Below are 16,533 nucleotides of genomic sequence, written 5' to 3'. Positions count from 1 at the left end.
ACGCCCCAACATTGATGCAGAAGCCCCCTTACAGGGCTATTCTTTTTCGAAGGCCATGCATGATTTTCAAACAAAAGATATTAATTTACCAGATCTGAGTGGTAATGGAAGATACAAATACAGTAGAACCTCAGAGTTACAAACACTTGAGTTATGAACTGACCAATCAACCACACACCTCATTTGGATCAGAAGTACATAATCAGAAAGCATCAGAGACCAAAAAAAAAAAAAAAAAAAAAAAGCAAATACAGTACAGTACTGTGTTAAACGTAAACTATCAAAAAAAAAAAATTAAGGGAAAGCAGCCTTTTTCTTTTGCACAATAAAGTTTCAAAGCTGTATTAAGTCAATGTTCAGTTATAAACTTTTGAAAGAACAACCATAATGTTTTGTTCAGAGTTACAAATATTTCACAGTTGCAAACAACCTCCATTCCCAAGGTATTCATAACTGAGGTTCTACTGTATGTTCTAGCTGCAACAAAATATGCATACTGTCAGTCAAATGAATAATCCAACTGTTTTAATTATCTAGTCCATTATTTCACAAAAAACAGGAATATCTTCTAACATACAGAGTTTTTCTTGACATGGTTAAAAATGTATAACTGTAGAAAAAAGTGGCATATTTCAATTTCTAGCTTAAGTCCCATACGCTTTTTTTTCTTTAATTCCTTCAAAACAGTTCAAATTTGCTTTCAGAACGTCTCCCAAGAGCAAGAGAGACTGGCAGCTATATGCAATTAATTCTGTAAACTGTAATGAAAAAAAACTTACAATAATATAAAACTTTCAAAAGATGTCAAAATGTCAAGATAAGTAAGCCTATGCATAGTGTAATCTAAATGCTGAACTGTAGTGTATTAAAGTAAATATGCAAATAAACAGCACATATCAAAATAAATTCAACTTCAGCATAACATATGCAGATTATTTTCTGCCGAAATTGGATTTCACGTTTCACTTTAAATCAAAGAGGAAAATATTTATACACAGTCCTGTAGGTACTGTGGGTGACATTAAAATGCTTGGCTGAACACAAAGTTCATGTTTAATTAAAATGTAACATTTAACGAAAATATAATTTATCTTTAAATTACTTTTATTAGTAATCACTGGCCTAAACTTCTATTTATTAAGATATTTATGAATCAAAAACTATTGATCTTATAACTCTTATGTTCCTCAAGTAACTTTAGTCTTTTGATTTAAATAAAAATAACCTCATGCTGAGGGACTGACAGGAGACTACATGGATTGCTGATGAAATGTATCCAAGGAATTCCCTAACAGAAACTTTAACCACATTAGTTTCAATGGTAGAGTTCACAGATAGCCAGTGGGTAATATTTCAGTACAGCATGTGAATATTTACTCATGTCAATCCCGATAACACAAATGAGAACAGCAGTACAAACTGAGATGATTTATTCTGATATCAGTTCGTAGAATAAAAATAGAGGACTGGGTAGAAATCACCTCATAGCAACTGTCAGGCTCTAAGCACTTGTAGACATTCTGCTGCATATCCAACATATCCTGCAGTAACCCTTTCCAGTGCATCTCATTGACTGGAGGCTGCCTAAATAAATAGAAAAAAAAATCAATATTTATTGTCCCCCTTAATGGAATGTTAGCTGAAGAAAGAACAAAGGGAGATGATGCTAGAATTCATCATGTGACCCGACATACCACAATTTTGTTTTTTTAAGTAAGCATTCCCAAAATCCTCCGGTGATGAGCTATTTGTTGAGCTATTTCTAACAGCACCCAAAAAAGTTGGGTAATCATAACTCTGAGACATCAACTCTGCAGTAAATTTAATGTAAGCTACCAAAAAGCCTGACATACATTACCTACAACCCATGGAGAAGGCATTATTATTTTTATTTAAATTTTATTTTAATTTGGTGAGATTTAGATGGCAGGATTCTACTAAGCTGTCTATTGGTTCACTATCTGCCCGACTGCTTTTTGATTGTGAATTAACACTGATGTTAGCATTTTCTCTATATTCTTGATATTAAATTATTTAACTGAGCACCTGACCCTAACAGGTAAGGTAGTAAGACATGGACGTCCAAGAGGCAAGGTACTTTTCTTCTACGGCACCTTCTTACTTTAGGAAGAACACTGATTTGACCTTTCCAAACTATTTAAAAACTCTTAAGAGGGCTTTCAGCATGCACCAGCTATACACTACCGATAAGGACTGACAGAGCTTTTCTTAGCAAGAGAAGGAGTAATTACAACACAAAAAATGCTGCTTTTAATCAAGGCTTCAGCAATCTGATTTCTCTGTTCTCAATACAGGATGTACAATAGCTCAGCTACAGTAAGATAGAATATGAAAAATAAGAGGGTTTTTTTTCCAAATTAAAAAAAAAAATCACTAAAAGAAGAAACAGCAGATTCAATTATTGCTAAATACCTGAACTAAAAATTACTGAATAAAAAAGCTCATAAGAAAACCATGTGAAGCCAAAAAAAATTCTGAAAGATGCTATTTCATAAATTCTGCACCTTCTGTAAAACAGAATTAGTTTTAAAGGATTTTATTTCCAGGACATTAGTTTTATTGTTCATTTTTAAAGTAAAGTATCTTCTCTGCCAATATGCCTTTAAGCTTGCTTAACTGAACAAAACACAACCATACTGAAATCAGTCTGCAACAATTCTAGGAAGAGGTAGTATTTTTAACAACAACAAAAAGCAGTGAAGCGCTTATAGTCAATGTTCAATTTCACGTTAACAAGTTTGTTTTATGAATATTGTGTTAAAGCTGAGAGAAAAAAGTACCATCATATTCGTGTATAAAGGTGAAAATGAGTACTTGTGGCACCTTAAAGACTAACCAATTTATTTGAGCATAAGCTTTCGTGAGCTACATCTCACTTCATCGGATGCATACTCTGATGGTGAAAATGCACAATCTCTGAACATGGATATTCTAAGCTGCCCAACAGTGTCAATACTCACTTGCGTCCTGTGTGCCTGGTCAGCCTAATCATAAGCTTCTCCGCTTGCTCTGGGCTGTTCTGCGTATCTTTTACAAATGACACAGGTTTCTGAAGTCCATGCTTCTCCAAAATTTCTGATACACTATAAATATACAGTATAAATCATTTAGCATCTTGTCATTTTCTCCTGGATTAGATCATCATTATTTGTATCACAATATTGCCTAAAGCAGTGTTTCTCAACCTTTTTGATACCTGGATCCAGGGTTTGCTGCCTTCCTAAACTGTCAGGGAGCTCTCAGGGACTGGCACGAGTCCACGGACCGGCACGAGTCCACGGACCGGTCGTTGAGAAACAACGGCCGAGAGGCTTCAAACAAGATGAGAGTTCTATTGTGCAAAGCACTGCACAGACACATATAGTGAGAATCTCTCCCCCAAAGATCTTACAACCTCAACAGACAAGTCAGACAGAAGGTGGGAGGAAGGAATTATTAGTAGGGACCTTGCAGATGAGGAGCCTAACTGAGATTGAGAGAGAAGGTAACTTTGCAAAAGTCATAAATAAAGTCTATGGCAGAGCCAGAAATTGAACTCACATCTCCCAAATCCCAAACTAGTGCCATAACCACATGAGTATTGTCCCTCCTTCAAACAAAGAATACTTTCAGTAAATATACCACACTGGCAGCTAACAGCAATATTTTCAGCAAGTTCTTGAATTTTATACAACCTACAAGCATTATAAAATTTGATTATCAGAACATACAAACTTTTGCTAAGCTACAGGGAGCTGACATTACAACAATATCATTGGAAACCGAAAAAACCCTGCTGATTACTTCCCTTCTTAGACTAACCTCTTCAAGTCATTTTTGTTATGCTTCTCTTCCTATAAATACTCAAGACATTTGAAACTTGGCTTAGAGGAGAGGTCCTCAATCTGTGGGGTGTGCCCCCTAGAACATTCGGGATGGGTACGGCTGGGGCCCAGGCCAGCCCCCATGGAGGACAGAAAGGGTTTGCCACTCGGCTCCATACTGGCCCAGGGCTCCGCTTCCGGGTGTGGCTACTGATCCCACGCCCAGGGATCCCTCTCACAGCCAAGGCACCACTCTTGCCCCATTATGGCCCCAGCCTCAGCCCCCTTACCCCTGTCCATGTCCCCGTCCCTCCCCAAGAGCCGTGGCCCCGCTCCTGGCCCCAGTTTCAAGAGGTGGGGACAGCGCAGACAGAGCTAATGGGGAGTGCTAGGTGAAAAGTTTGGGGACCACTGGCTTAGAGGCTCAGATTTGGCCTAAACCCTTTTGTCCACATTATAGATACTCTGACTGCCGTTCCACAGATAGAGGAGCGGTTCAGCACTCCATTCATATCCTTTGCAATACTAGCTTTGATATCTGATTTGGGGCAGTAGGAATATGTTTTGCAGGAAGAAAGTTACAACCCAAATATTGTAGAAGAACTCAACATTCAGAAAGTATTTTCCCTCTAGATTTGTAGTGAAGGGTTTGGATATGACCTATTATCCTATGCCATGGTAACCTGCACATTATTGTACTAGTCCTCCAATAAAACATAATGAACTGTTGATATGGTAAATGGTTTTTACCTGAGAATTTGTTCCAGTTCATCTACCTTGTCATGAAGAGTTTTAGTTAAGTCTGTTTCCAGGCTGTGAAGGTTTTAAAAATAAAAAAAACACTGCTGAATGCATGATCCAGTTATTGCTGGTATAACACATTATCGACTGTTAGGATATAGATATTCAGGCCTGTCTGCAAAGGCCTGTACTTTAAGAATTTAGGTGTATTCTTATCGCTTGGCTAGTTCTAGAGGTATAAAAGAAAGAAATCACTGTCTGCCGGTGTAAGGGTCTTCTCTTACTGTGACAGATTGAGGCCCTGTTCTTAGGCTCAGGCCTTTGGCTAAGCAGCAGAGGCAGCCATAAGCTGGGAAGCGAACAGTCACATTCTCACATTCCAAACTAGTCACATTGAAATAAGGTGCTATTGGGCTGTTAGGCACTATCAGGACAGGATTGTATTCCTATCACCTCCAGAGAAAGGGAAGTGCCTAGAACATGTAAAAGGAAACTTAGTTTGATAGCATCCTGTCTGGCAAGAACTCACTTATCAATAGCTGGGATGTGAAATCCTCACTTCTGTGTTGTCTTGTCATTGTAGTTCCCACTTTCCTATTGTTTGTCTGTATAATCTCTGTCTGGTTCTGTGATTGTTCCTGTCTGCTGTATAATTAATTTTGCTGGGTGTAAACTAATTAAGGTGGTGGGATATAATTGGACAATATGTTAGGATTGGTTAGTTAAATTTCAGGAAAATGATTGATTAAGGTATAGCTAAGCAGAACTCAAGTTTTACTACATAATCTGTAGTCAATGAGGAAGTGAGTGGGTGTGGGTGGGGGTGGGCATGGGCATGTGGGTGAGGGAAATGGGAGCAGGGAATGGGGGTAAGAAAATTGGAATCATGTTTTGCTAAAGGGGTAAATCGGAACAGGGAATGGGAGTAAGGAAGTTGGAATCATGTTTGGCTAAGGGTAGGAATGGGAACAGGGACACAGGTCTAAGGCTCTGTGGTGTCAGAGCTGGGAAGGAGGACACTAAGGAAGGAAACTGGAATCATGCTTGCTGGAAGTTCACCCCAATAAACATCGAATTGTTTGCACCTTTGGACTTCGGGTATTGTTGCTCTCTGTTCATGCGAGAAGGACCAGGGAAGTAAGTGGGTGAAGGAATAAGCCCCCTAACATTGACATGGAAATAAACACCAAAAAGTTGAATATTCTTTCTGGAACCTTTCAAAATCCAGAGGATGCTGCAGCTTTCAAAGGAAGGATTAAAACTGTTGGCTTCTGGTAGAAGGAAGGCCAAGAACTTGTGGGTAATACTAGACAACATTGAACTCACCCCTTGAAATATAGGCTCACTTCTTATCTGACACCCTCCCCTTCAACTCCCTCCCGTCCATCCACCTCCACTTTTCCAAGTGTGACCTTCCCAAGTGTGGAGATTGGCAATGGACCCAGAAGAATAGCAGGTAGCCTAGGGCTTCTCCTGTTAGTCTTTCATCCATTTTCTCCAGAAATGTTGTTTGTCACAGAGCAGTTTCTCTGTAGGAGGGCCTGTCTCGTGATGGCATGAATGCTTATGAGCTTCAATGTTGTATATAGCCGTGTTATTAGAGAGACAAGGTGGGCGAGGTAATATCTTTTATTGGACCAACTTCTGTTGGTGAAAAAGACAAGCTTTCGAGCTTACACAGAGCTCTTCAGGTCTGGGAAATGTACTCCGAAATTTTGTCTACACTATAATTAGACACCCATGGCTGGCCTGTGCCAGCTGACTTGAGCTTGCATGGCTGCAGCTGAAGGTCTATTTAATTGCAGTGTAGATATCTGGGCTTGGGCTGCAGCTCGAGCTCAGGGACCCTCCCACCTCTGCTTGACACAAAGGCCTGGGGAGTGGGCATGGCCTGGATGGCCTGATTTTGACCTTTCGATTTAGATAATTTGTTAAACAATTTTTTTAACATATATGAAGTATAGATTCAAACAGTTCAATTAATAAAGGTATTACACCAATTACATTACATACTCTAGCTTTTAATTTATTTTAATTATTTCCCCAGGAAAAACGAATGTCATCTCAGGAAATATTTTAGAAAATTCAGAACTATATTTATTGTGTTCTAAAACAGCTACAGATAACCACATATATATGCTCACCCATATCCTCTTTGTGGAAGGCATTCCAAAATATCATAACAAAGGGAGAGCTGGTCATCTCGTTCACAACTGTAGATACATTCCAGTGCCATACTCATCAGTTGGTCCTGATCTGGAATTATTTTTTGCTGACACTATCAAAAACAGAATATATTTTGCTGTATGTTGGAACATTTTTCCATTTACAGTCAGTTTTTCCATACTCCAGCGTTAATGTCAATACAATCTTAACTAGTGCAAATACAACTATAAAACAAATTTAGTGATTTCTTTTTAATTAGAGGCTCTCTGGATCTTTAATAATTCTCTGTGAAATATCTTTTGTAATTACAGAAAATGCAACAAAAACTAATCTGTATCCTCTGTGTACTTAACCTGTCTGAAAGAGGAAGATACTTGCAACTGAATCCTTTTTAATTTTGAAAAAGCAAATATTTTAAAAGGGGCAAATTATTAAAAAATACGTTAGATGCTTGAAACCATTACTTACACACAAAGGAATTTACTTCATTTGCACATTAACAGCATCAATACACACTAAAATGCTGCAGTTATTGAGTACAGCCCATCCACCATAGAACCCACTACTGCATGCATCAGGAAAATAAGGTGCTTCTAATAATTATGTCGATTTATGATTCAGGAATCTCAAACTGTATCTGAAACTGGATCGATACACTGCAATAATTCATATAGCTGCAAATACAATAGCTGAAGTGCAGCCTTATAGTGCCAGAGTATTTTATATTTTACTGAAGAACCCTTTAAAAGTTTCCATGCTTTTAGAAAGACCAGTTATTCACGGTTGCAAAAGCACTCCCCTCCCCCAGTAACAATGTCTGGTGTTATTTTTCTCTGTATCGGGGCCACGATTTGTGGGTACCTTCAATGTAGATCAACTGCCAGTGTTTTTACCATCGTGTCAACTTGCATTGCTCAGATCATTAACAGTGGATGCCAATCTACGCACGATCTCACACTACTGTAAATGCAGGATGTGATATGGAGAAGAGAAATACAAGCATAGGCGCCAACTTCTCCTGGCGCCAGTGGATGCTCAAACCCTCCCGGCCCCAGCCCGATTCCACCCCTGCCCCGCCCCCATTCCAACCCCTTCCCCAAAGTCCCCACCCCAACTCCACCCCCTCCCTGCCCCTATCGGACTCCTACCCCAAATCCCCGCTCCAGCCCTGCCTCTTCCCCTGAGCGTGCCACATTACCGCTTCTCCCTCCCTACTTCCTAGCTGTTTCATGGCAGCAAGTGCTGGGACGAGAAGCAGGGACGTGGCGCGCTCAGGGGAGGCGGAGGTGAGCTGAGCTGTGGAGTGGGGGCGGGGAGCTTGGCTGCCAGTGGGTGCTCCAGCCCTGGAGCACCCATGGAGTCGGCGCCTATGAATACAAGGGTGTATTATGGGAAAAATAAGTTCTTTTGCAATAGTGTGTTGTTCAGCAAGGATGTAATTACTTACAAACTATCGGTGGTACAGCTCCATTTTTTGGTAGAGCAGTGGTGGGAGAATTTGAGAAAGTTTTCAGCACAGTCAACACCCAAAAAAAAAGGTTTATAAGACATGCAGTTCTTCTACTTCCCGTTACCCATTGATTCCATGGACCTATCTATATAGGACAACTTATGTGGGTATTTAAGTCCTTCTACTTGACTCTGAGGAAGGAGAGAGATAGTGGGGAAATGTTACTCAGAAAGTGATGGCTCATAAGCCTATCACAGTGGATGACTATGTAGTAGTGAGAAATTCTTGATATCATTTTATTGGAATAGTCATAACTTGGCAGAGGTGACAATTGTACTGAATGTGCTTCTATCACAATAGATAAAATATTAAGCATTTAGGGTTAATTTTTTTTAAAAATACTCGGTGTCAGCCTAATCCTGCTCCTATTGAAGTCAACGGTAAAACTACCACTGACTTCCACAGGAGTAGAGTCAGTCAACACTGAAAAGGTTTTCAAAGTCCCCTATCCCTTAGTTCTTTCCTTTCTCATGTACCATCACCAATAACAAAAGTTTCTACAGGCCAAATTCTGCCCTCACTTGAATTGTGCAAACCCAATAGCTCTAGTGAGGCTGTGTGGGAAAAAGCAAGTGGAAATGAGTAAACACTTCCATTGATGATGTACAAGGGGGATCATCATCTAGCTCTCTCACTTCTAACTCTGCCGAGCAGACACTGAGAAGTGGTAAAAAGTTAGTTGTATCTTAAACAATAAGATATGCCTGAAGAGACACAACGAGCAGACCTCCTGAGTAAGAAGTCATCATTTTTAGCAACACTTTTCCAGCGTAGAACCACACTTCAAAAGTAGGTAATTAGATAAAACATCAGTTGGGGGAGAGAGGGCCAAAACTTGTGTTTATTAGGCCAGCATATGAAATACAATTTCACTTGCAATTTTGATTTGCTCCTAAATGCACAGTTAATTCATCTGCAGAACTTTTCTCTAAATATCATTTTTGTGAGATGTAAGAAGTGACTGTTGACGCCCTCTTTTGAGTAAAGAGGTTATTGCTGTGCAAATGAAACACCAATCATATAACAGTTAAGGATTGGGACATGAACTTGGCTGCAGTTTCATCTTTTGAAATATTACATTATAAACTATAAATTGAATCACCAGAGTACCAAGTTTTTGGATCAGATTTAAAGTAACTCAAATATTAATCTCATTCATATGGGACTACATCCATCAGAAGCAATTTAAAATCTGTATCTTAATGTGAAAATTAGCTGTATTGACATTTTGTATCATAGCAATTATATTAATTTGCTATTTCTTCCATCTTTTATATCATTAATGAAGATGTCACATATCACTGTTTCAAGAAACAATACTGGTGGCTTCCAACTCGAACTTAACACACTGCTATCTTTCACTGGCTCTTGCTTTCCATTTTTAGCCAAAGGTCAATCCACAGTCAAGGCAACGTCAATCCAAGGCACTGTCAATGTTCCAATTAAGGTTTCATGAAATACAGTATTTATCATTTTACTAGAATCCAAATCTATTACTGTGGGGAAAAAACTATCAGGCATGTTTGTCTAACAAAATTTATAAAACCTCGCTGTTTATTATGCATAGTTCTGTTGCCCTGCAGATATTTAGTGATTTATTCACTCTAAATATTTCTTTCATTAGTTTACTTTGAATCAGGTCCTGATTAAGGCAATGTGGGCCCTGAGATACATTGGACCCCCTTGGTTTTACCCCCTGTGGACTTATGCCCCAACATTCATTTCAAGTAGGGGCAGCAGGGGGTCTTCTCCCCTTCCAGAAGAAGCAGGGAGAGTCCATCTCTATTTTCAGAAGCAGTAGAGGTGTCCTTCTCTACCCTATGAGGAGAGGTAGGAGGCTAGAACTTACCTTGGCAGCCAGAGTGTGCCTATGCAGGAAGCGGGTGTGTTGGTGTGATTATTGATTGTGCACTTAAAACACAGGACAGGAAGCTCAGGATTTAAGCTGGACCTTTCTGCTATGTAGGTTTTAGAACTCTAAATAAATAATTACACAAATAAATGTACTTTATATGAACTGAGGAGGGCTGTGGGTGAATGTAAATTTAAAATATCTAACTACACACATTTTGATCTAGCTACTGGGAAAAGGTAGTTTAAATAATGGATGCAAAGATGAATAGAAAGGGATACAGTTTATTTTATTAAAGTTCTCTTGTGGTCCTTCTACTTTCTTATGAGAATAGTAGCAACTTACTGAAATATGAATTTCAGCATTTTTATCTACAGTGATCAACATCACTGCTTTTTTCCCCTCATTAATGAGGCAAATAAATACTTCTTACCAGCACTTTTAGCGGCAAAAAAATGAAAGCTGGTAAAATTCTTCAGGGAAAGGCACCAGACAGAAGTACTCAGAAATATTTTAAGAGGCTTCAAACAAACAGAATATTTAGCCATGTTCAGAAAATGAAGTTCAATGCATTACCAAAAAAATGACATTCAGAAGAATCCCTACTCATTTTTACTCTACTGGGTATTTCTGCTAGTGATTAATGATTAACATATCTTTTGATATCCTGATCAAGAACTATGGTTTAACCATGCATTAGAAATTCTGTTTTAACTTTGTTTAGGGAACATTATTTTCATATCCACATGACAAATGCTCATTAAAAAGGAAAAAAAGGACAGGCTCAACCTCCAAAACTGATCGGGAAACAAACCAACCTTACCTCTGAATCCAGTTCTGCAAAATAAATTATAGTTTTCAAATACGGCAATAAATAAAACAACTATGAATCTGTACTTACATCTGGTTTTGAATTTTGAAAGATCTTCAGAGGGAATTTCAGGTCTTCCTTTGCTAAGCTAACTAAATACTCCCTAAAAAGTGTGTTTGCAAGACCAGGGGACTGATTTTCACAGCGATGTAGAAATGGAACCATCCACTGATAAACGTTCTTCACATATCTTTCATCAGAAGACTAGAAAGTGTAAGAAGTTAAACAAAACAAATGAAAACAATGATAAAACCTGGTTCCTTTTTTATTTTTAAATGAAAAAAGATAAAAACAATTATATTATATGTAACAGTAATAAACTGCCCTCATCATGCATCATCAGCACCGTTTGAACCCTGAGCTTGCAGCAAGACTCCTACCACTTTAACTACAGAACTAATTAAATTAACTGGCAGGAGAAGTCCGTCATCCAAGATGGGAGGGATGGGCTATTGAGTCTAAGGGAGTCTTATAGAAAAGCCCAGCTTTCTCATTCGTCAGCCCCCTTGACTACAGCTGACATGGTCACTACCAGGCATTCCCAGTGCAATGTCCCATGCCACTGCTGCTTTGGTGGTGGCACGAGCCCAGCCTTACCATATTCATATTAAGTTATTTTGTCAGGCTACCAAAAGTTCCCCAAGGAATGAAAGCAAGAGAAAATAAATACACCGGACCCTCGCTAGAACGCGGGGTTCAGGATCCATGCGCGGTACGTTAAGGCGGGGATCGCGTTATAGGGGGGGCCACTTTAACATAGATCCCAATTTAAATATTTAAATTTGGGATCCATCACCGCGACAGCGCTATATGCGAATTCGCACTATACTAATGCGCGCTTTAGCGAGGGTCCGCTGTAGTGATTTGCAATAGTGTATGTCTCAGCAAAACTTGAACAGAATTTCACGGGACAAAGAAAAGGCACTTCTCTCACCCAAGGACATTCCCCCGGCTGAATTTCAAAGGCCTGCTGTACACATTGGAGGTGTTCCAAAAGAAAAAAGAAAATCACAAGAATCTTTTTGTAATGGCAAATGTTAGGAAAACTACATATTGGAGTCACTATCAGTTTCCTCCTACAATACAAACTGTATAAAAAAGATGGATATTGCACAAGAAAAAGAGGACTGAAGAACCAGAGAAGATTTCAGATGAGTTTATCTGCTACACAGAAATGAGCTGGGGTTTTTCTGCTAATGCTTATAAACATCAAAAACCACCTTTAAAAAAAGTGCTCTTAGAACTTGTGCAGTAGCAACAGTGATACTTACGGCATTTCCATCTTATTCCCGTTTTCAGTAAATCATGGCTTGCACAGCCTGAAATTATTCAGGCTTAGTCTCTGCTGAAAAGTTGGGGTAAGAGTGGGGTTGTTTTCATTTTATTTTTAAAATAAGCAAAACTGGTTCTGCTGTTTTCCAAAAATACCATTTCCATACTATTAAAAAAAGAAACAAATCTAGTGCCAATGCTGTTTGGGATATGGATGGATAATAAATGGAAATGTGATAGGGAAACACCTCTGGCTGAAGAGCACTGTTACGTTACACATGCAAGGAGTCTATATAAGCATGGACATTATTTAGGCTCAACAATCTACCTATTGCATTTTCAAAAATACGTACGTTCATCATTAACAGTCTTAGTTTTTCGCTATCTTTCATCTCCAGCAGATCTTTCAAGGTTAGGGTTAGATCACATCCAGTCTCATAAATCAGCATCTCCAAAGTAACCAGGTTATCACAAAGCACCTGAAGACCAGGAATGTTCCTCTCCATGCCAAGTCGAACTAGGGACAGAGCACAGTCCACCTGAAAATAAGAAAAAAAATTATGTTGTTACCTGATTGTTTCTTTTTGGTAATCAATATCTGAACTAATTCTAACTGGTCTCTCAAATATTGTTGTTCCAATAATTTTTTCTAGGTAGGAGTAGTTAATAAAGATCCAGATGAGGGGTTAAAAACAATGCTGTCATCTTTGTCTGTGGCTGTTTGAAATCTCTTTTGTGTTACTGAAGGGTTTGGAAGTGAGAGTTCCCTGTCCTTTCCCACACATACTTACAAAGGACTTGATTAGTCTCAGCAATCCAGGGTTTGAGCCAGAGTAGTGTGATGGTCACTGAATTAGATGTCATTGCTCTTACTAGCAAGTTCAGAGACTACAGGAATCACACTTAAAAGGTACAACTAGGGACATTTTCTTTAAAATAGAGAAAAAATATTCCCTGTTTAATTGGTCTGTATTTTTTAGGTCACTGCATCAGGACACACCTGCCTGGACAAAGCATGTGGTTGCTAAAGAAGCTTTCACAGCTACTGCTAATGCTTCAGAATCCTTGTGGTGGGTACCTTGTATCTTCCTGTCCTATAATCTTTCGAAAGACAACACTCCAAGGGAACTACCATGTCCTGGGGTAGGGATGCCACAACTGCATCCATATTAGATATTTGAGCTAGGGAAGTGTTGGGGGTCATTAATCTTACAGAACTAAAAAAGCTGTTTATTTAGCTTCTTGGATTTTAGTCAGCCAGCTCTGGCATGGACCTTACAAAATCTTAAAACTATGTGTGCAGTAATACAGCAGCTTATGATTAACCTTTTGGTGGAATATACTTCCCTTTCCTTTTTTATAGGCTTTATGACCTAAAATGTGATTACTGCCCTGCACTTCCTATCAAAGTGCAAAATACATTTCCAAAATGTCAGGTTCTGTTCCCCCCCCGAGATGTAACTCGGGCAATTTTCCCTCCTTATCAAAGAGGAACTTAGGAGATGGATGACAGCTGGAATGATTTTTAGCTTTTCTGTTTTTCCTTAGATTTCTCCCTCACCTCATCCCCAACACAAACCTTTTAAAGGGAGCCATTGATCCATCTGAGTAAGGGTCTGCTCTGTCTTTGAAGAGTTAGGATAGGAGAGGCTAGCCTTTAATCCACACCTGAGAAAAGGTGGGGGGTAGGGATCAATCATAAAAGTGATGCCCACTAACCTGAAGTGACTCCTCCCGCAAGGCAGAAAGAATACCAGTTGTTTCCCCAAGTTAATGACAACCCATTTAAACACATTAAAAGAAACACTCAGACTCTTCCTAGATCTTGCCCTTTTGCACTGACCCCAGAGAAATCCTTGAATAGGGAGTGATTTCATTTGCAACTGACAGTTGTCTGCTTTGACAAGTATCTGCATAGCATAGCAGTGCTCTTGCAGTGCCCCATTGCAGTGGGAGGCTCAATCCAGCCTGAGAGAATGAATCCCTTTCAGTCAGTCATTGTTCAGTAGGCTGTGAGCAGGCTACACAGTCTGCAGAAGCTGGGAGAGAAGCTTCATAAAGGAGCACCTTTTTGCCTTAATAGGATTCACATTTCACAGAATCACAGAATATCAGGGTTGGAAGGGACCCCTGAAGGTCATCTAGTCCAATCCCCTGCTCGAAGCAGGACCAATTCCCAGTTAAATCATCCCAGCCAGGGCTTTGTCAAGCCTGACCTTAAAAACCTCTAAGGAAGGAGATTCTACCACCTCCCTAGGTAACGCATTCCAGTGTTTCACCACCCTCTTAGTGAAAAAGTTTTTCCTAATATCCAATCTAAACCTCCCCCACTGCAACTTGAGACCATTACTCCTCGTTCTGTCATCTGCTACCATTGAGAACAGTCTAGAGCCATCCTCTTTGGAACCCCCTTTCAGGTAGTTGAAAGCAGCTATCAAATCCCCCCTCATTCTTCTCTTCTGCAGGCTAAACAACCCCAGCTCCCTCAGCCTCTCCTCATAAGTCATGTGTTCTAGACCCCTAATCATTTTTGTTGCCCTTCGCTGGACTCTCTCCAATTTATCCACATTTCCTGGCTTTGCTATTGTTTGAGACAGCACGTATATTGTTGGTCAGTTTTTTGGAGGTTGGGCAGGGGAAGGAGTGGGGGAGCAGGCAGGGAAATGAAATGGAAGAACTACAGGATTCCCAAACAAGCTACAAATCAAACTACCATAATTTCCCCCCACGTCTTGCAGAAGCCATCTCCTGCTGAATGGACAGAGTTCCAAGGCAGCAAGACTTCAGCTGCCTAACATGGATAAGCAAAATGAGGACAACCCAGCACTTGCAACTAGTGGAGAGATTATGACATAGAAACAAAATATTTGCGCCTCATCTCTGCTAACTAGCTTACTCCTCACAAGCACAGCAGATAGGAAACATCTTAGATAAGAGTGGTGAAAAGGCCAATAAAAAGGTACAGTCAACTAACTTTTGAATACTGAAAGGAGGTGTTTGGAAATGAGGGTGTGAGATTAAAAGATACGGGAGATTTATTAGTACAAATACTCTACATATGATATCAAAATGTGATGGATATACAGGCAGATGAAATGTTACTAAAAGGCAGATGACTGCAAGTAAATGGGTTAAAGTAAACAAGTTGAGTACAGAAAAAAATCAAACAGTAATAATATTGTATTTTGTTTTTAATAGTACACCCACATATTTTCTGACCATTCATTCTAATCTGTCTTTTCTAGTATCATCTGTGAATCTGTCGCCTTTGCAAATACTTACTGGACTAAAAACAAACTTCCAAAAACCGATTAAATTACTGACACGTTAAATGAAACTATGCTCCAGTGTAACACACAGAGCTGTATATCATATGAAAACCTCATTGAATACAACCAACCACCATAACATTTTTCGAGGCCAATGTAAATGATTTCCAAAGACATTTCTGGGCACTAAAACAAAAATATTCCCTATATCTTTTTTTAAAATGCAAGGGGAGATTAATCTTTTTATTAGTTAAGGATTTTAATTCAGTAGGCAACTAGAAACGTTATCTTTTACTGTTATTTTAGTCATTAAAAGAAAGGGTCTTCAATGAGGGTATCTGAAAAGATTAAGCATTTTATGAAGCACCTATGAAACTGGGAGGATCAATTAACACAGGAATATAAAGAAATAAGAGCTCAGGTTGATCTGGAAAAGGAAGTACCTAAAATTACTAATTAATAGACACAGGAGTATTTTAAACATCTCTATGTTGTTAAACCATAAGCGAACTGCAATTATCTGTGACATTCCACAGAGGATTCTCAAAACTACAGTCAGGGAAAGAGCATGTCATAACATTAATAGTAACACCTTCCACTCTCATGGCACCATTCATCCAAGGATCTCAAAGTGCTTTACACATTTTAAAGATGTGGGGAAACTAGGGTACGGACAGGTTGTATGACTCGCCCAAATTCACACAGCAAGCTGGCCTGACATCACAGCTGAGTTACCTGCTTAAGCCACTCACTATTCAACACTTCTTCCTTTAGATAACATGAGCATAAAATATGTAGCAGAAGGGAAAATGCTCTTCACGGCTGGAAAAGTTTTGCTATTTCCTAGAGCCCAGGAACAGATAGGCTGAAGGAAATTTATGAGATTCCCCTATCCACCCCCATGAATGAATCACAACTCACCTGAGTAAACCTTAAACAGGTTTGAATTCAGGAAACACACTCTAAATTGAATCTCTAAATTGAGAGAGTAATTTGGGGCCATCTAAAATTATTATTTGGCAGCAAAA

At 39.2% G+C, this 16,533-nt stretch overlaps 1 protein-coding gene across 2 annotated transcripts in view; it reads right to left on the bottom strand.

Annotated features, from left to right (window-relative positions):
- NBAS (NBAS subunit of NRZ tethering complex) overlaps nt 1-16,533 on the bottom strand; it is a 409,249-nt gene that overhangs the window by 270,057 nt on the left and 122,659 nt on the right. For both annotated transcript variants that reach the window (XM_077812510.1, XM_077812511.1), the window contains exons 24-29: nt 12,590-12,775; nt 10,995-11,168; nt 6,710-6,843; nt 4,575-4,637; nt 2,982-3,104; nt 1,482-1,584 (exon numbers count right to left, since the gene is read on the bottom strand). In XM_077812510.1, the coding sequence (XP_077668636.1) occupies nt 1,482-1,584; nt 2,982-3,104; nt 4,575-4,637; nt 6,710-6,843; nt 10,995-11,168; nt 12,590-12,775 (783 nt within the window). The remainder of the gene's footprint in view (nt 1-1,481; nt 1,585-2,981; nt 3,105-4,574; nt 4,638-6,709; nt 6,844-10,994; nt 11,169-12,589; nt 12,776-16,533) is intronic.

This window comes from Eretmochelys imbricata, chromosome 3, assembly GCF_965152235.1.
Source record: "Eretmochelys imbricata isolate rEreImb1 chromosome 3, rEreImb1.hap1, whole genome shotgun sequence".
NCBI lineage: Eukaryota > Metazoa > Chordata > Testudines > Cheloniidae > Eretmochelys > Eretmochelys imbricata.
Note: the sequence above shows the minus strand (reverse complement) of the source record. Positions and strands in the feature narration are given on the sequence as shown.